Source organism: Conger conger, chromosome 1, assembly GCF_963514075.1.
Source record: "Conger conger chromosome 1, fConCon1.1, whole genome shotgun sequence".
Taxonomy (NCBI): Eukaryota; Metazoa; Chordata; class Actinopteri; order Anguilliformes; family Congridae; genus Conger; species Conger conger.
The window spans coordinates 21,245,968-21,266,953 of record NC_083760.1 but is presented as its reverse complement, the minus strand read 5'-3'; the positions used below and the strand labels follow the sequence as shown (position 1 = coordinate 21,266,953).

The window sequence follows — 20,986 nt, the reverse complement described above, 5'->3', positions numbered from 1 at the left end:
ATCAGATCATAAGAAATGCCGCAAACCTCAACCTCAAACCTTACTTTGATATAAACACGATATAAAAATAGTCAATTAAATAATAGTATGTTTAAATAACCTCTAATTGTGAAGGTGATAGATAATTTCATCATTATTGCAATCCCTAAGGTCATTTTCTTCAATAGAGCTGTAAATATTATTTAACCTTGAACAAATAAAATATGCTAAATAGATTATTATTTTAAGGTGTGTATTAAGGAAATTCTGGTATATAGGCAAAGCAACTTTGCATTTCGCCAGCGTCTTTGCGCACTGTCCTTAAAATTCCCGGTTAGCCATGGGCACACGAGGGCTTATCATTTTACGGAAGCATATCGTTCAGATTCGAGCTCATTATCATACAGCTGAATAGTTATCCCCCATCGCTTTTACAATCTTAAGCAAAACGCCGCATGAAAGAGGCTCTGCGCTAGGATTTAATGAGGGACACGCGACCCAACAATAAGAGGCACGCGGCAATCGCTTGGGTGAGCGTCAGGGGCGCACGGTGCAGCCAGTCAAATAAGAATAGGCTGTAAACCTAAGTTACAAATTGGAGAGATATTCATATGAAATACATTAGCAGGGCCAGTACTTCAGCACACTGCCAAAACATACATAATAGCTCAGTATTCATTTGGTGTTTAGAATGATAAGCTTAACTGTTCTAGCCTAGTGATTGATATGTGTGTGTAATGTCATTTTATTTTCATTTCGTATACATTTACAATAAAAAACATGTTTTGAAGTTTCATGTTTTCAATATACAGTATCTTAGCAAAATCTCCTAAGTTGAACATTGTAATACATTTCTTAATTATAATATGTGCATTCATTCTATAATACCCTATGAAGTGGCGCAATTTGCTCTAATACATTGATATCCCTTCCTCGCCTCAATAGCCAATACCTGAAAGGCCTACTCAAAAATTCAAGGATCAGAAATTTTCATATGATCCCAGTGTATGTGAGCTTCCAATAATGTAATGCAATAAGACCAAACACAATAATGAGAGGTAGGGTAAGGCTAAAGATAATGAACTGTGATTCGTATTAAATATGAATTGAAATAAATATAAGCTAGTATTAGTAGCCTATAGCTAGCGAATATGTATGTTCACCCATCTACACATATATTTGTATATGCACTCCCCTGTGTGCTGTAAATATATCAACAGATGCTCGGCTTGTTAATAATCAGTCTGTCTCCTTTGGTGGTCAGCATAGCGGTGGGGTATTAAATCTGGGTATGACTGTGTTGTCGGGCAGGCGGGGGAGGGGGGGGCGGAAAGTGGGCGGTGTTTACTGATGGACAGTTTATATAATGAGAAGCACGGACACGAAGCAACTATATAAACTGTGGGAGGCGACAAGCGTTCTCCATTTAGGAATAGTAAGCCTGGCAAGTAGCGTCTCCACTGCGCAGCTATTGTCACTACAAGGAAAGACGCGCGTTTTTGAATGAGCAAAAACACAAGTGGCTTCGACAGGACAGCAAATGAAATAACATTTTGGAGTGTACACACAGTGAACACAAGCACGAAACGAAGGGGGTGGCAAGCTCTGGATACGGATCCTGATATTTTCAACCTGCACTGTTGGATAACAAGGATTTTCAAAACCTGCGCGTGGTTTGGAGTTACTGAGAAGGGGCTCTGCGAAGTGAGCTCGAAGAAGGATATATTTTTATTTTTCGTTTTTATTTTATCTTATTGTGAACACTTGGAATAGGAGCGCCGTGAAGGGAACAGGTTATTTTGAAGGCGACGCATCGCTGCCAAGGAGAAATGGAAAGGATGGCAGCTTGGTTCACCTTTACCATTGCACTTAGCATAACGATATCAGCACAGGTAAATTGCAATGCCCTCTATATTCTGGATCCTGGGAAATGTTTGATCAATACTATTATCATTCTGAATATATTATTATTAATGATATTTAGGATTATGTATAACTCGATGTTTTATTCTTCCTTAAGGTTTTGGGAACCGGTGTATTCGAGGTCGACCTTCATGAATTTAAGAATAATAAAGGATTACTGGCGAATGGCAATGCGTGCAAACCTGACTGCAGGACTTTTTTCCGAGTTTGCCTGAAGAATTATCAGGCTGTGGTGTTACTTGATGATTGTCGCTTCGGCGACGTCATTACTCCTGTACTGGGAACCAACTCGTTCAGCGTTGTGGAAGGTGACAGTTTCAGCAAACCTATTCGCATGCCGATCAACTTTGGATGGCTGGTAAGACACCTGATGCTGGAGATTAAATATACCAATTAAGAATTCAACATGAAGCAAAACTTGAAGTTTTGAATAACTGGAAGTTTAAGAATGACAGGCATCTATTCTGAAATGCGTGTATATTTATTGTTACATAGTCGCCTGCACTTTTAATTGGCTAACTACAGAAAGCAAGTCAGTGAGTTCACTTACAAATCATATTTGTTGGTCTCAAATTTAACAACGACACTATTTTTATCATATCATTTACATGTTACGATTTTCACAATTTCTGGTTTACAGACTCGAATGTTTATTTATTTATTTAGGTTATTCAGATTTTGGTTTGTTTGTTTGTTTTTGTTTGTTTGTTTTACATGTATTCATATGTAATGACTAACTTCTGCTCTTTTAGGGGGCCTTTTCTTTAATTATTGAAGCTTGGAGTTCTCCCTCTGCGGACCTACCTGTAGGTAAGTACATAAAACTTTTTGCCACCAGAGGGCGACATGTCTCCATAGTTCATATAAACAAGGTTCGTGGGGAGTGTTAAAAATTACTTATATTGCCTTAATACAAATATCAAAATATATTTACGTTTAAAGCAGTTTAGCTCCAGTCTTAAATTAATCGCAATTTAGCGAGTAACTATTCACGTTATTTGTTGTTACGTGCTGCAAAACACTTTTTTTCATTCTTATACTCCAACACAATTGCACTTCCTCTAGTTTATTTTTGGCGTGGGAAAGTGAGCTGGTCTTTGGTGAGAATATTTAAACCTTGCCAAAAACCTTCTGACTGCCTTTCCTGTATTTTACACCTTTTTCTGTTCCGCCCTTTGGAAAGGGAATAATGGTTTGAGAATGTTTTGCTGACATAAAGGAAGAGGAAATTTCAATCGCAGCACACTGTGCACTTGAAAGAAAGGCTTATGGGCTTTGATATGGAGCAAAATGAAACCCGGTGTTCAACCAGCTCACCATCTGTTATTCGAATATCCAAATTAAATGTGTTTAAGAAGCTGTTCAACGTTTTATGTCAATCATTCATATAGCCTACATCCTTAAATACGTACACTGGAATAGAATCAGCATGCCATTGGAAATTCACCTCTAATTTATTTTGTATTTTGTCCTCTTCTTTACAGACAGAAACAACACCGAATTATTGATTAGCTATTTTGCCACCCAAAGAAAGTTGGAAGTAGGGGCTGAGTGGTCTCAGGATGTTCAGACCGGGAAGCAGACAGAGCTAAGGTATTCTTACCGGTTCATCTGCAATGAAAATTACTACGGCGAACGTTGTTCCAAAAAATGCACGCCCAGGGACGACCATTTTGGCCACTACACCTGCAACCCTGATGGGCACATATCCTGTCACCCTGGCTGGAAGGGACAATACTGCGACGAACGTAAGCAACCGGAGAGGACAATCTACTGGCCTAATAGTACTTGGGTTTGCTTCAAAACATCACGTTTCTTTAAAAGTTTAACATATTTTAACAGTGTAGCATTTCGATTATTTAGACAACGCATCTGTCGTATTAGTGTGGTGGATTCCTCCAAAGTCTGGACACTGGACGTAAACGGCAGGTGTCCTCGTTTCGTGGACACGCCAGCATTTGGTTGTGCTTTTCTCGATTAATCCAATAGGTTGTAAAATGATAGCCAGGGCTAACGCTGTCAATATTCATTCACAAGAATGTAGGATACGAAATTAATCATGAAAATCACGCGACATAGCCTGTTTACATCAGTGGTGAAGTGATATAGTGTCCGTCGGGCTACAGAGAGCTTAAAAGCCTTCGTTTAAGTACAATAGATGCATAGATGTATAATTTTATACATTTGCGTGGTCGAGGAAGATGTGGTCTCTTAATAGATCGGCTACACGTTGGTGTAACCTTTTTGTTAAAACAGCATCTGTGGAACTGTATTGCTTATGTTGGCTGTGATAAGTTTGCCATACAGAATTGAAGTTGGTGCTTGTTGTCACGTTAGTGAAAACAACGGGAAACCAACGTGCTGCCTTTTGCAGCAGGCATGTTCAATTTCGCGACAAATCTATAATGACGATGTGTTGTGATTGTGGCGCAGGGCAAACCGAAAATCTGCGTCACCGCAGTCCCATTTTTTTGCTATTCACTACCCGGACTGCTTACCTATAAATTAGCAAATGTGCGCTTGAGGAACCTTCCCTCCTCTCCATCCTTCTCTTGTTTCTCCCTCCCATTTTGAACGCGTGCGGGGTTGCTTAATCCCAGGCTAGCGTTCTATTAGAAGAGCAGCACGCGCCGGGTTAATCGCAGCATTATTATCCGCCACGCGCCACTAAATTGCGGTCTCTATTGTTGAGTGGGAGCGCAGCAGCTGCAAATATGGTTCGCACAGCCTACAAACAACAATGGAGCAGCTGTCCGCTTTTGAGAGCAAGCATCTGCTCAGGGCTAACCAGCCGTTAAACACTAGCCTTGTAACCATGCAAAATCAATGTCACATACAACACAACACGGCAGTAGCAAATTAACCGACTTCCTTGTGGATACTTGGATAATAGGTTCGATTCCGTTTCATTTAAATAGAGAAAGGATAACGATGTAAATCGAATAAATAAATCGAAGACCGCAAAGCCATAACCTCTACACAATATATGTTTAGTTGCTCAATTGTACAATGATAGCCCTAACGTAAGCAAACCTTTTTTGAGTATTCGTGTGTGGATGGATTGTCGCTTGTAGACGAAGCTAATGCCAGGTTCTCTTTTACATTATAGCAATCTGTCTTGAAGGGTGCAGCAAAGGAACTGGAAATTGTACCCAGCCAGGGGAGTGTGTGTAAGTATATGCACTAAATGATAATTCAGCACTGGTTTAATAAAAGTAATTGTGTCATGTAAATATGAACTCATAAATCCAAATTTTGTTCATTAAATATTTTAGCCTGTGTTGGCTATCAATTTGCAGGCTCAATAGTCTCCTTAGGTCTGAATTTTCTTTGCAATATACCAGCATAATTCTTGTAATACCATTCCAGTCCACCACAAGGGCTGACCTAGTTAGAGGATAAACGCCATAAAATGCAACCTTATTATATCTGCATTTGATTCTTTCTGTTTAATCTGTAAAATACTCACTATGCTACAGCTGTGCACATAGAAAATCGTGGAAAGTCTCTTAAAAAGCATTCAGGGAACATATTGAAATTTCACTCGAAAGCATTTAAGGATTTATTTAAACATTGTTAAAATACGATGGGCCAGTTTCACAGACATAGATCAAATTTAGTCCTGGACTAGGCTCAGTTTTTGTCAGTGAAACTGGCCCTAGATGCTATTCTGCATACTTTCATTTTGGGTGTGCAATTGTTTAAAGTGATAAAATATTACTACAGTTTTACTGCATATTTTGTATTGCCAGTTTCTAAGTGCTATGAAGGATATTTTAGATATATGCAGATGGTTGTGAGGTTATGCCAGCTTTACCAATGTTACTATTGGTGAATTCAGTAGTTTCTGATGTAGAGCAAGAAAAGTTTAAAGTAACTCCAAGAATCAGTTTTCACAGTAAAGTTATATTTCCATGGATTTTATGTATGAACTGATTACATGTATAGCATTAATTAACAACTTAGAGTAACATTTTCTATCATACTGGCATTCAGGATGCAAGCACAATAGGAAATAGTTCCAACTGAAACAGATTAAACATGAACTCTGAAGAATAAGTTGCACAAGTACAACCCCTTGAGGTGTAACATAAAAAAGCTGGAAAGCTTTACATAACGTAAAGAAATGCATACTGTAAACGTAACTGCAACTGGAAAAGCTACTTTGGAGTCACTGAACATGTATTTTCCATGCTTTAGAAAGAAACAAACACAAAATGCCAAAATATGAGCAATTAAAGCCAGCATGTTGTCAGAAATAGTAAAAATGTTGAATAGTAGTTCACTGTACACTGTCTCGGCAAAATCAAAATATACACTCAAACTAAAATAATATGTAGAAGACACATAAATGTATTAATAATTTGCAGTGTGAGCATTGAACCCTCTCATATTGAAGCTTAGGAGAGACTGTGGAGCCTCAGGATGTGGGCAGCAGAGTGAGCCTCTGAATGACTGTAACGGGGTGGTGGCTTGTTCCTGCAGGTGCAGGAAGGGCTGGCAGGGAACCTTCTGTGATGAGTGCGAGAGACACTCAGCCTGTCAGCACGGCACCTGTGAGCTGCCCGGCCAGTGCAACTGCAAAGAAGGCTGGGGAGGACTCCTCTGTGACCAGGGTAAGCCATCGGCCCTTTGCCTTTATACTCCACGCACTGAAACACATGCAGAAAGCATGGACATACGCTACAATGCACCTGCATTCTACACTCTCAGATAAAGGGTTCTTTGGCTTGTCTCCATAGAGGAACTCTTTTTAGTTACGTATGGAACCCTCTATCTGGTTCACTAGGGTTATTGCATGGAATCATGCAAAAGGAACAGGGAATCGTAATGTACTATACACTTACGAGGGATTTGTAATGTCTGTGTGTGACTTCCAGTGAATGCTGACATTATAATTAATAGTGTGTTGTAGCTGTCTTTGAAAACAAACAGTAGAGTAGTGTCTCAGTTGTTGGGCGTCTCTGTGTGAACCCCCTTTTGACCAGCCGTTTCGGTGTTCCCGAGCAGATCTGAACTACTGCACCCACCACAAGCCCTGTCGCAACGGAGCCACCTGCATGAACACGGGACAGGGCAGCTACACCTGCGCCTGCCAGCCGGGATTCACAGGGGTGAACTGCGAGCTGGAGGTCAGGGAGTGCGACAGCAAGCCCTGCCGGAACGGAGGGCGATGCACGGTAAGCCCCGGTGGACTCCAGTTTCCCACGGCAACAGCGCAAACAGAATTTCCTGTTTTTGTTTTCATTCATCTGCGCGAACCTTTTTTTTTTTCCGTCGACGTGAAAGAATGTGAGCGTGTGACCTCCTGCACAGGCGCCCCTGTCAGGCGAGGCGGCCCCCTCTTTCAAACCTGATTTCACGGGCATATCCCAAACGGGGTCACGATGATTGATATGCTGTGAGCCTCCGTGGGATGTTTCCCTGTAGGGAAGGGGTTGTTGGTAATGGCCGTCTGATTGTTTTCCAGAACCTGGAGAACGGCTACGAGTGCATGTGCCCGCCCCGGTTCGAGGGACCGCACTGTGAGCACAGCCTGCTGACCTGCGCCGACTCGCCCTGCTTCCACAATGGGAAGTGTAACGAGAAGGACAATGGGAGGAGATACGTCTGTGAGTGTCCCCCTGGCTTCACTGGGCTCAACTGTGAGAAGAAAGTTGACAAGTGCACGTCTCTCCCGTGTGCAAATGGTACGCAACAAGACTCCTCTCCCGGGACATTCTGACAATGGGATTAAATGCAAGGTCGAAGCCATTGTACACGTTTTTAACATCGCTGGTTTCCAGGCTGCAAACCAACTTCTGCTTGTAGTGAAGACAAGACTACTGCTAAGGCGATTCTCAGCCTTAATAGCTGCGCCATTATCCAATTTGCTACCTGTTCTTTTCCGGCCAGATGATATTCATGATAACGTATTTTCTATTATTTCTATTCTATTATATAAGAGTCGATTGAACTGTAGAATTAAGGCATTGTTGATTGTTGAGTTGAGTTTTGATTTACAATTCCTTATCTGAAGACAGTTTGTGTTACTGTTACTACAGTATTCATTGTTCCTCCATATTCAGTGCGCTGCAATCTTTAATCAGGATCTCTGCAGAAACAAACACACAGACACTTTGTTCTGTTTTAAATGAGGTCCCCTGGCGCATTAGATGTTGTTGGTTATGTTGCACTGGTCTTGCGCAGGACTGACTGAGTGTGTGATCTGTGCTTTTCCCCTGCTCAGGAGGCCGCTGCATCCTCCACGGAGCCATGCGCATGTGCCAGTGTCGGACTGGCTTCACGGGCCAGCACTGCGAGATAAACATCAACGAGTGCGCTCAGAACCCCTGTGCCAACGGAGCCTCCTGCGTGGACCGCTTCAATGACTTCAGCTGCATATGCGCCCCGGGCTTCACCGGACGTAAGTGCGACTGGGCCCTGGACGTCTGCACCTCCCAGTCCTGCCTCCACGGGGGTACCTGCACCGAGGGGACCCCCGGGGGCCAGTCCTTCACCTGCATCTGCCCCGCCCACTACAGCGGCTCCCACTGCCAGTCCTACAACGTGCCCGTCACCCCCACCCCCACCATGAGTGTGGATTCGGGTGACTCCTTCCACTGGGCGGCCGTGTCCCTGGGCGTGGGCCTGGTGGTCCTCCTCGTGCTGCTCTGCATGGTGGCTATGGTCCTCCGCCACGTACAGCGGCAGAGGAGTCAGGAGGAGCAGGACTCGGAGACCATGAACAACCTCTCCGACTTCCAGAAGGACAACCTGATACCTGCCTCGCAGCTGAAAAACACCAACAAGAAGGTCGACTTGGAGGTGGATTGCGCCCTTGAAAAAACCAACTACAAACACAATAACTACCACTTAGTGGACTACAAATCCTCCAAGGACTTCAAGGACGATCCATCCCAAGAGGAGAAAAGTCCCAACTATGAAAAATGTTTAGAAGAGAAAATACCATTGAGTAGAATGTACAGGTAAGGAGTGACTTTTTCTAGAAGATTCCTAGATCAGATTGCTTAATGTATCTAAACCTTAAACACGTCAGAAGGCGGGGTCCTCGTATTCTTCATATAGCTTACATTCCCGTGGCTTGTCATGATGACTGAATGAGGAGAATTATCTTGTAACATTATCCGTGCAGCTTTTGGCTGTGATGCGCACTTACGCATTTGACCTCAGTGACGCAGACTTAGAGAGCGCTGATACTACTGGTAGGGACATCAGTCAAACAGATCACATAGGCATCCACAACCATAACCTGTGCTCATATTTTGTGTTTTCTTCTCTAAATATTGCACTTTCTTAAAAATACAGATTTGCCCAATTATTTGCCATCCCAAATGTGCCTTTATTTGAAACTGTGTCCGCTTTTCTAGGAAGCATTACATATTCCATCAGTATGAGGTGAAACTGAAGGCTGTTAAAGTTTGGATGAGCTCATCCAGCAAATTGGTGCGGCATGCAATTTTATTCCGTGTTTTAACATAAAACCTTTTGATTTGTGTTCGCAGTGAAAAACCAGAGTGTAGGATATCAACCATATGCTCCCCCAGAGATTCAATGTACCAGTCTGTGTTTGTAATAGCGGAGGAGAGGAATGAGTGTGTCATAGCAACTGAGGTAAACACTGATTTCTCTTTGCATTTTGCAAAATGTCTGCATGCTTAAACCCGAGGTGTTTAGTCTCATTTGCAGAAAATGGTTCTTATTCAGTCCCTGCATGGTTATTTTTGGTGTAACAGTTAATATTCATGGGTATCATGATAATGTATATATGTAAATCTACAGGCAACAAAAAAATGCATAAATCCTTGAATGGTCGTAATAATGTATAAGAATAGAAATAGAAATAAATAAAATTGAAAAAAACGATGTTTTATGTAGATATACAGTTCATGCATGTGTGCAGGTCTAATGCATGTACATGTATACCAACCTTAGATTTTTCTTAATTTGTCATGGCCTGTGATTGAACTCCATGGTGCTGAAAGGAATTCATGAAGTCATGATTGTGCCAATAAAAACAAGGATATGAGAGCATACCCAGTAAAGCAAAATGACAAATATAACAACCAACTGTAATGACCAGTATGTTGTCTGATCATGAGTTATACTTGAATTTCCTTATTCTCGTCAGCTATCTTGAATCTCACACATTTCCCTTTCTGCTTTTCTAGGTATAAACTGATAAACTGTGGAAGATATGAAAAAAAAAAAAAACATTACCTAGGAGGAATATCTTCTGGACTGTTTACAAATATAAAAGAGACTAGGATTTATTTAAATGGAAATGCTGCTCTTTAAAACTTGATAACTGGAGGGAGCAGTTCTCTGCTCTGTGAATGCAATAGGACTCTGAACTAGAGTTAGAATGTTCACAAGTGACTGAACTGTGGGACAAACACACAAGTCTTGGACACTTTGCCTCTGGTGCTCATGCGATGGACCCACAGCTATGAGAAGCAACAGGAAAAGCGTACACCGGCTACAGCGAGCAGATGCCCCACAAAGCGAAACGAGTTTCCCTCAGAAGACGCTCCGCCTTGGTGTGATGATCGGCGAAACGCCGAGCTAACAGCCAACAATACAGTGGGAGGATCCGGCCACGTCTAGTCAGCTCCCAGCGCTATGCAAGAACATAAGGGAAATTAATTCTCCAATTAGGGACAAAGAGACGAAAAATATTTCTTGAAGAAAAAAAAAACATACTGGAGACGGTTCATTTTTAGGAGAATGTCTAAGATGTATGTGAACTGTGTAAAATGACTTTTTTTTACTTTCCAAACTTTGATAAAGATTGTATGCAGCCCAAATCACAGAGCCTTAAAAAATGGGTTTAAGAGCTAAATTGGTGCCCCACTCGTCTTGGATCCTTTGCACGACAGAAATGAAAAAAGGGATTGTTTTTATTCAAAAGGGAGTTTGAGAGAAAACCACGGGACCACGATACTCAGAGCAGTGCCAGCGGGATTCTAGACCAAGTACAATTTACTACTTATTATGCAACACTGCCCATAAATAAAGACAAAGAAGAAGAGTTAAAAGTGACTATCATACCACGGACTGCCTATAATTAGTATTGAAATTACAGAACCAATAATGTTATTTTTTAAAATTAGCATTTCACTAGTTAATTTAAATATTATGAAGCACTGATCTTTCTATGTTTTATAAAATTATTTTGTATATAATGTATATTTATAAGGGAAAAATGTCTGAAGTGTACATGTTATTCCTTCAAACTGTTTTTAATTTGATGTCTGCAAAAATGAATTTATTTTTGTTTTTTGTTTTGATTTTTTTTAAACAATGAAAACATTCCTGGTACACTGTTGTTTGTTGGTCTTATTAAATGTTGAGAATGATCAGATAACTGCAGACTGATCACTTCATCTAGTTTTTGGGAATGATTAAGGTTCCTTTAGTTAAGACTTAGCAGAAGTGCCTGGCTGCATAGATGGGTTTTTCTTGTAACTTATAGTAATCACACATATGAACACGCAGAGGCAGTATCTATTCTATGAAAACTATCTTAAATATTACATCTTTTTAATATGAATGGAAATTGACAAATCACAGAAATTTGAATCAGTGTTCCGTACACAGAAATATGTTTCAGTGCATTTGATAATTGGCCATTTCGAAACAAACAGCCAAAAATACAGTCCTGTTACCCGAGATGCATGGGGGACGTTAACATGAATCTATCAAAACAGCAAATCATGAAGCCATGCCAAGCTTTTAACACTTGGCCACAGCAGTCGATATTAGCGCTTCGTTACTGAGAGGCACTACCCCATCCCTGCATCGCCAAGCCCCTCCCATCACCCCTCCTGCCCGTGTACTTTTAAATTAGCTTGAAATTTTAATCCGTCTCCTTGGATACCAGCCCCTTAAGCTGGAATTCTGAAACAAAAACAACCGAGGAGCAAATGAAGGAAAAAGCATCTACTTAACAAAGCCAAGCAGATGCCATGGGGTGTGACCTCACAGTACGGTGAAAACCAGCATATGCCTCCCCTCCAAGTGAGCATGAACTGGGGAATGAGGCCCCAATAAAACACTCAGAGACCAGACCCCATTCAGGGTTAGAGTCAACATCACAGCCAAACACTCTCTCCCTCCACATACGACAAAGACACAAGGAGCTCTCCAATGGCACATACAGATGGGCCTTTGGGGTTAATTCAAGGCTTCTGCTTACTGTAAGAATCTCTCACAGTCCTGATTTTTTTGCCCTGAAATAGAATTTTTCTAATTTTCCGACTATCTATGATAAAGTTCTTCAGTACTCTTTTTTATTTCCTTATTTTTTTTTAAACAGAATGCATAATGGTCATTACGTATTACAGGCTCAAAGAAATATCATATCACAATGAGGTCTTCATTTAAAAACTTCAATACACAACGATCCAGGGGGCTCAGGTTTGCATTACCAGCCCATTTGTCAAAAATACCACCTCGCTGTGTACAATGCTACAGCAACATTGAAATGTGCACCATCTCTGGCACTTTTTTGGAACAAATTCTAGAGAAATCAAGGCCTGATTACACCATTGACTAGCCTCATATATACAACCATTTTGAAAGTTGGTGAATGCTCATCACGAAACCACTGGCACACACACAAAAAATCGACCAGCACAATACCCATGAGCATATAATAGACTGCCAGAAAGAACCGCATCCATGCACGTGCTATGGTTTAAAATGAACAGCCTTTAGAATTGGTACACCCATAATGTTGTCATGCGCAGGCTTTCCACAGATTGGAATGCAAGGTCATTGTGTATTTAATCAGGGACTGTGAATTGTGTGCCAAATTATGCAGTTATTCCCTTGTTCTTGTTTTTAATTTATTGTTTCATAATGGACTTGTACAAGTCCATATCCATAACATCCCAGACAGAAGATATATAAGAGGCAACCAAAGGGGAGATAAAAAGTTAGGATGTTTTATACTTGCATGCAAATTAACTCAAAACTATTCAAATTTAAAGAGAGTCAGACAAAATTTAAGTAAGTACCCTTTTTCTTTTATCTGCAGTCAAAATAAGCCAATCAAGGTCCTCTGCCTTAAGCAGTATGGGGTCCCAAAAAAAATGTGGTGAATATACTCAGTGAGCACTTTATTAGGTATTTATTAGATTTATTTTTTGACTTATTATGTCTTCTGCTGCTGTAGCCTATCCAGTTAGAGGTTTGACGCGTTGTGTGTTCGGCGATGCTCTTCTGCATACCACTGTTGTAATGTCTGGTTATTTGTTACTGTCACCTTCCTGTCAGCTTTGACCAGTCTGGCCCTTCTACTCTGACCTTAAAAACGCATTTCTACCTGCGGAACTGCTGCTCACTAGATGTTTTTAGTTTTTCACACCATTTCCTGCAAACTTGTGAAAATCCCAGGAGATCAGCAGTTTCAGAGATACAAAAACCACCCTATCCAGCACCAACAATCATTCCACGGTCAAAGTCATTTAGATCAAATTTTTCCCCATTCTGACATTTTGTCTGAAAAACACTTGACCACACCTGTATGCTCTTATGCATTTAGTTGCTTGCATATGATTGGCTGATTAAATATTTGCATTAACAGGCTGATGTACAGGTCTACCTAATAAAGTGATCACTGCGTGTAGATTTCATTTTTATGATTTAAACTCAAAATTAATTCAAGAGTGAATCTAATCACTTCTAATCACTTCCAGCTGATCACCATCACATCTGCTAGCCAACAGAACGTTTTTTACCAGTCACAGTTGGAGAAAAAAGGACTAAAAGTATAGACACCAATTTGCGTTTCATCCAGCACCAGGCTAAAGCACTTCTTATGTTACAATAAGTCATCTGGTAAAAACCTTTGAGTTGCGACCTGCACTGCAGCCACAGCAGTGGGTCATCTGCATTCTGGCCCATTCTCTGGCCTTTGGGTTTCAATCACACAGCCAAGCATTTTCATTGTGTTATAATCACAGCATCCTGTTTGTTACCAAGTGACATCATTTCCTACTTCCTGTCTGATTAAAATGCACAGCGCACCGGCCAACTGTTTCTCACGCATCTCTGTTACAAACTGTGTTCATGTAGGTGCTTCACATAAATGAAATTCACACACAGCTAATACATTTTCTAAATATGAAGAATAATATTATTTCTTACATCTATTACATCCTCATTTGGTAAAAAATAAATGCCCAGGTATGTAAACACTGGTAATCCCTATATTTTTAGGACAAATTGCAAACAAATTGGAATACATATAAACCATCAAACTCCAGTGAAACATAACTGAAGATTCAACAAATATCTCTGATTTATGTTTACACATTATTAAACCTACTCAATTGAAAATTGTTCTGAGGAAGTGAAACTGCACTGAATGGAACTGTAATCTCTGAGAGTTGGCAGATGATACAGAATACAAAACAGATCCCATAGATGCCAGCAAAATATTCAGTGATTGCCCAGGACAGAAATATTTAATTTTGTAGTAATACAATTAATTAACACCAGATGGCAGTAAATAACATTTCTAATACTGTGTTTACCACAGAATATGCTAACACTTCAGTAGTGTTAATTCTATATGTCAGGCAATCAATCTGTAAATAACAGGGTCAGATATCTTTTTAAAAAACATTGTTATAATTTCCCTCATTCACTTTAGAAAATTCTAATTCATTATTTTTGATATGGAATGTATACAATGTTTCATTATCTTAGCATGTTCAGCAGGGGGCTCTTGTGTAAATACAAAATAACTGAACTATTAAGACATTTTATATTTAATGCAATGGTCAATCTAAATGATCATCGGCGAATGCCTTTTAGATAAAAGTGTCACAAAAGATAGAAAGATAAAATTAGTTTTAAAGCTGAAGATATGTACATATGCTCACACGTTTCTTACAAGATCACCATACACACTTTTACAGAAATCATTAAATCCAGAATGGCAGTGGGATAGAGTATGAAAGAAATCAAGGTGTGGAAAGGATTGCTGTTATGTCAATATACAAAGCATGGGGGTTACAGTACAGCCTCTTCTACAGTACAGCCTACTGGTGTGTGTCATGTCCCAATATGTCGATTTTTACAGGCATTTCCAGCACCAGAACCTGTTCAGCTTTTTGTTCTGCATCGGGAACATTTACCTACTTAAATGAACAGCAATGCGGTTCATTTTGACAGGTTGTGTTTGGATTGGGTGGCTGTGGCTCTCAAGCAGAGTGCCTTCCATGTTGTTGCTGCAGGTCAACGTGCTGAGACAACGTTGATAAGGCTGCGCTCGTTGGCACCGGTCAAACGTGTACATCTAAAAGGATGAATCTGCCTGAGCATGTGCACAGTGCTGAGTTTCATAGCAAAACCCATTTTATTTTTCCAAGGGGACAATTCATCAGCCTCGCTCCGAGGTGCACTCATCAGATACAGTGCGTGCTGGGTCAAAACCATAGCATGATTGTTCTTGCCGAAGGTCACAGAAGGAAGGAGGTAAATAGGCTTCTCAAACTGTCACTCGTTGATGACCAGGCATGCTAGCAGCTTATAGAGCAGAGCTAAAGGCATACCTGTACAAGGTACAGACATTTAAGGAGCTTAAGAGTGCCTGTATCTCATGATTCCAGCTAATGCCTCTATTTATAGATAATCTAGTATTAACTATAGGATAATTTTTTTTCCCCCATTTATAAAATCCCCAAATATTGTGGATTGGAAATGGCTCAACATGCTGAACTAAACCTGCCAGCACAGGTACGAAATCAGACTTAATTCGAGGCTGATCACCAGGGTCTGCCCAACAGGAAGGGGAATGCACTATAAGGCATCCTGTCTCTAGCTCCTTGTGGAGTAAGTGGATTAATCGCTTGCTATATGCCAGGACTACTACACAGTGGACACAGGAGCAGCATCTCTTGACGTCATGGCCAATCTATATGAAACTACAGAGCACAGCATGTTTCAGACAACAGCACAAGTGGGCATGTTTGTCCTTTGTTCTTGCAGCATACTGTATGCATGCAAAATACAAACTGTCGTTTTTAGCTGATGTGACTAACGTCCTTCTGGCAGATAATATCAGGAAATTCATTCTGTCTAATTAAATAGAAACACAAATGTTTCCACATTATACTTTCATTTATGAATTTCAGATTGAATCTGGACAAATGTTTATTTCAATTTTACTTGATTTACATTTTATTATCTCTGTGTAAATAGATAAATGGAGTTAATCACCTATTTTTTCTTCAGCTCGAGTAACAATTTGTCATAGCTAATAATGTAGATTCATGTAGACGTAGGTAAGTGTACGTAGATAAGAGTGTAAGAACCCCCAAAATACACCAAAAGGCGGAAGTATCTGAGAGGTCAAGGAAATACGTGCAGCCTGACAGTTCTAACTCAGTTCTGCTCCTCTGTTCTAACAGAAAAATGTCTGCCAATAGTGTGGCTCTATACGATCGCTATCCATCTATGTAAAAGCAGACGTGCCTGTGGCCTGTATAGCCTACAATGTTACACTTATGTATCGTGTGATGGCACTGGTGTGTAGGCGAGTGTCTATGGGGTGCAGGTATCCTTGGTTGTCTAACATGGATTCTACACATGCAGTGGGGCGAGTCAATAGGATGCAGGTTCAGATTAATACAATGTATTCAACAATGTGCATTGCAGAAATAGAATGACAATGTGTTCCAAGAATAACAAGGTGTAATATGAATGGCTATATGCAAATGGTGCGCAGGAGGTCGTATTAGCGAGTCTCCCCGAACCATTCCACGTTCCCCTCTACATACCCAGTGTTTACAGGAAAACAATAAATCATCAAATAAAGAGTCACAAGACAGCGTTAACAACAATGGTCCTGCTGATGTTATCTCTGTATGCCTAACAAACCTGGTTAACCTTTGTAACACAGCTGGATGCTGACTCACAGGTAACTTGCATTACCTGTGGTTTATTTCCAAATGCTGTTTCAAGACCTTTATTCAGCAACCAGCGTACTACACCACCAATGACATCAAACTATTTCCCACAACATTAGCTATCTAAAGACACCAAACACTGTATGTGGAAAACCCATGGTTTATACAGTTCTATTTCAACTCATCAGTTCTGGGAGCGTTCCACTGAGGGGGCATAATTGTGCAGAGGCAGCACAATGATGGGAGCAATAGTCCTGTATTGACGAGCAGTCTTTTCACCAACCTGACATGGTCAACACAGTCTGTTTCCTTTTGGGGGTCTGCAGAAGGGCACACTTATGTAAAATGCCCTACAAGAGGGTACAATAAACTCTAAAATAAAAGTGTAATTGCTGAAGATTCAGTGGCGTTCAGCCCTGACAAAACGCAAATGGTGTGCGGACTGACTGACATAGTACGGTTTTCTCCAATAGCGTCTAAGAAATTCTCCGGCCTTGAAAGTATAGGCCTACATCATTATTGCTTCGGGCTACACCCCCGACACACCAACTAAACGGAAGCAAACACGTTGAACACGTTTTCAGATAGAACATGCCCCAGGTCTTCGTGACGAAATTTGATATTAAAAACATTAAATGTCAAACATAAGAAACACCCAACCGCACGCCCTGCGATAAACACAAATGACTCTCTGATGTGTAAATACAGCAATTGCTCAGGATATAGACGGATTTCAACCTTTAGTTCATTATATCACGTTATGATATAAAATGATAGTCAATAAAAAAGCGGGCGAATTATGAATTCTATTCATTTTGGTTTTCAGATGGTCAAAACACTGACCTATTACCGCATCCCGCCTCTGGACAAAACAAGAATGGTGTATTCGCTGAATGAATCAAGTAGCTATGCAAATAATGGATGCACCGCCCTTAGGCATATCTAATAATTTAAAGCCATTTAGAACTCAAATTCTTTTGACTGACACCACTCTTTTCCAATCACTATGAAAAGAGGTGTCTTTAGCTAGCTGTTTACACAAATAAGAACGCCAAGCTGTGTTATTTGTAAAATCAAGGTAACGGGCAAATCTCTCATTGGATACATTGCATTTCAATCCATTTTTTTCTGTGATATCATTGGTCTACAAGCTCGCCTGATTTGCTTACCACAACAAAAGCACGTGCGTGTGCATTTGGAGTATAAATAGCTACGTTCACAGTCAGGTCGCTCCACCGTTCACATTTTGCTTAACCTCTAGAGATGGTTGAATAGACAGCTTTTAACTCGATGCAATTTTGTATAGGCTATACTGTCATATAATAGTTACAGGCTACCAAAATTATCTCAATGATATAATCCAAAGACAAAAGGGAAGACCATTAAGATTTTACTATTTATGTTCTAGTAAAGAAACATGTATGGGAAATGATTTAAATGCGGAAAATTCAACAATACTAAGCGTCGGTATGCTTCATAAACGGCAAAAGATAAGGCGAAATTACGGCGTAGAAACTGCATTGCGGTTTCGCTTAAATACCACAGAAAATATTCTGAAAAACATATTCCTTGACAGAAGGAAATAAACCTACTGCAATAGAAATTACCATCGCCTTCCGTCCACAAGTATGAACAAAACGACAACTGAAAACATGACTGAGAAACCCAGTTTGTGGATATTTGGTTACGGTTCCTTGGTCTGGAAACCGGATTTCACATTCAAAAAGAGAAAAGTTGGGTACATCCAGGGTTACAAGCGACGCTTCTGGCACGGTGATATTTTTCACAGGGGAGATGAAGATATGGTAAGACTCCTTTGCGCTCAGCGTAATGCGTTCATAATGCGTAGTTATATGTTTTACCACATGACACTTGCATCTTCTATAGTAAGCCAGCGAAAAATTTAACTTAATGTATGGCTTCACTTGTTTTCTAGGGTGTAAACGTGCTGCCGATGACGTGTATTATGACTTTTATTCTGTATACCAGGCAACAAATCAATCCCCTAGCGTGGCAAATTAATGTACTACATTGAATGCACAGCCTAATCAATTGCTCGTTTTCTTTCCGTTATTTAGCCTGGCAGAGTGGTGACTCTTGTTGAAGATAAAGACGTAAGTCCTATTTATGGCTGTTTCTGCATAAAGCCCAGGAGTAACATGCATGCTAAAAGAACCCTTAAAGTGCCTAGCATCATATTGTACTTTAGCTGACATATTCCTAAAAACAATTACAGCAGCACCTCGGAAGTGCTTAGTTGGCCGGTTATGAATACTTTTTTTGTTGTTGTTAGGCTTTTACTGTCTGCATTACGAAAATTGATGGTATTTCTTGGGTGAAATTCGCACAACAATCTCCTGTAGGCGTGTACTTGGGGTGTGGCTTACGAAGTAAATGGCTCAGAGATTGAAGAGTGCCTAAAGTACCTGAACATGAGGGAGACCGCGTTGGGGGGTTACATCACCAAGGCTGTAGAGTTCTTCCCCCGTGAGGAGGGCCACCTGCCACACCTGGCCCTGGTCTACATCGCTACCTGCGACAACCCTATCTACCTGGGGCCCGCCAGTCCTGAAGAGATTGCAGCCCAGATCGCCATCTGCAGAGGCAAGACAGGCCACAACATTGAGTACCTGCTCCGCTTGGTAGAGTTCATGAGGTTTTACTGCCCGGAAGTGGAGGATGAACATCTGTTTGCCATTGAGGCTGCCATCCTATCACTGATGCCTTACCTGTTGGGATCCAAGCAGGCCATGGCTGCTATTGTAACTGCCTGAATGTGCACTAAACTTAAATGACACATTACTACAAAACATAAACGTAGTCATATTATGAGCCACTGTATTGTGTTTCTGTTATTATCCACAAAATGTCCTTATGCATGTAATAGTAATACTCAACCAATTAGGTACACAACAGATACACTGTAAACAGAACTGCCTTTTTAAATGGTACAGAAGTGCCTTTTACTAAGCTACAGCATAACGGGAGTCATAATGTGTTCTTAACTGTCTTTTAATATGTTTGTAAAATATGTTTTGAGTATTGTGCAATTGTAATTATATACATTTTACATTAGATTAATCAGGTGCTATATGCAGGTCCTGACATGTGGGGCCAACTACAGGGTGCACTGTCGATACATGTTTACATTAAATATCCATACTGTGTGGTGAATGGTAATCCCTTAATTCCTTGTCTTGGTGCAGAGTACACATACAAATATGCATGGTCATACCTTTAGTATGTAAGTTTTTATGTATACGTGTATAAATAGTGATAATATTTGACAGATGTCCTTTGTCCTATAAACTGTTTCTTGCTGTACTGTCTTTGCGGTTGTTCCTCCTTTGTGGGAAAAAATAATTTATATATATATATATATTTATATATTTATTTAATCTCTATTTTTTCATGAATAACATGTTTCAATAAAATATAAATTTTAATTATGGCCTGTCATGTCTCTGAATGTGTTGAAACCTGCTTAAAAGACTAATGTTTCAGTGTGGTTTAGAGGCTAAAAGACTTGGAATGAGAACAAAATATTGTCATAGAGATGATCAACTGTAAATTTGTCAAATATTCTTGAGATAATCTGCTGATGATTCCTGTCCCATGTTGATATGATTAATTAGAAATAAAAAATGGAATTAGAAATACATTCAGTTATAAGAAGACCAAAGTTACAGTATATACAATATGAAACCCTTATAAACACTATACATGCAGATCATTCACATCAATTTATATTTATCATGTATTTATGTATTTATGTATTTATCATGGTTTATCTCTAGACTAAATCCTCCTCAGCTACAGCTTCATTTAGCAGACATTGCAATGCAAAATGGGAATGCTATGTGTTAGTATCTTTTGAAGTAAATATAAGCAAAAAGTTAAGCATTTATTACAACCACTAATGTAGTAACCTAACTTACACAAAGTTGTTTCTTTATCTCACAAAATACAAAAACCAAATTTCAAATATCTTTGGTTGTTGTGAGAGGCATCTTGTCCTCTGTAGCTCTGTCAGGTCAAGCACAAGGTCTAAATATACACTGCAGTATATTGATAATCTCAAGACGTACAGAATATGTCTTTAACACAATTTCATTAGTGTGTGGTTGTAAACTGATAACATCTACTGAGCAATGTGCCCTTTT

General features: G+C 40.1%; 2 protein-coding genes across 2 annotated transcripts; both read left to right on the top strand.

Annotated features, from left to right (window-relative positions):
• The first annotated feature begins 1,427 nt into the window (after positions 1 to 1,427).
• LOC133135594 (delta-like protein 4) lies at positions 1,428 to 11,223 on the top strand. The gene is made up of 11 exons (XM_061252727.1): positions 1,428 to 1,871; positions 2,000 to 2,260; positions 2,655 to 2,712; positions 3,387 to 3,650; positions 5,012 to 5,072; positions 6,388 to 6,518; positions 6,913 to 7,082; positions 7,373 to 7,592; positions 8,132 to 8,870; positions 9,408 to 9,516; positions 10,074 to 11,223. Exons 1-11 carry the CDS (start codon positions 1,809 to 1,811, stop codon positions 10,077 to 10,079), a joined length of 2,082 nt encoding a protein of 693 aa, XP_061108711.1. The 5' UTR covers positions 1,428 to 1,808; the 3' UTR covers positions 10,080 to 11,223.
• A 6,826-nt stretch (positions 11,224 to 18,049) lies between these two features.
• On the top strand, positions 18,050 to 20,269 carry LOC133138453 (glutathione-specific gamma-glutamylcyclotransferase 1-like). The gene is made up of 3 exons (XM_061257232.1): positions 18,050 to 18,628; positions 18,902 to 18,937; positions 19,187 to 20,269. The coding sequence occupies exons 1-3, from the start codon at positions 18,452 to 18,454 to the stop codon at positions 19,595 to 19,597; spliced, it is 624 nt and encodes a 207-aa protein (XP_061113216.1). The 5' UTR covers positions 18,050 to 18,451; the 3' UTR covers positions 19,598 to 20,269.
• The last annotated feature ends 717 nt before the right edge of the window (positions 20,270 to 20,986 follow it).

Coding starts and splice junctions, on each gene's coding strand:
- LOC133135594 (XM_061252727.1), top strand. CDS start 1,809: ATGGAAAGGATGGCAGCTTGGTTCACCTTTACCATTGCACTTAGCATA. Junction 5,073..6,387: donor ACCCAGCCAGGGGAGTGTGT/GTAAGTATATGC, acceptor TTGTTCCTGCAG/GTGCAGGAAGGGCTGGCAGG. Junction 8,871..9,407: donor CCATTGAGTAGAATGTACAG/GTAAGGAGTGAC, acceptor TTGTGTTCGCAG/TGAAAAACCAGAGTGTAGGA.
- LOC133138453 (XM_061257232.1), top strand. CDS start 18,452: ATGAACAAAACGACAACTGAAAACATGACTGAGAAACCCAGTTTGTGG. Junction 18,629..18,901: donor ACAGGGGAGATGAAGATATG/GTAAGACTCCTT, acceptor TCCGTTATTTAG/CCTGGCAGAGTGGTGACTCT. Junction 18,938..19,186: donor CTCTTGTTGAAGATAAAGAC/GTAAGTCCTATT, acceptor AATCTCCTGTAG/GCGTGTACTTGGGGTGTGGC.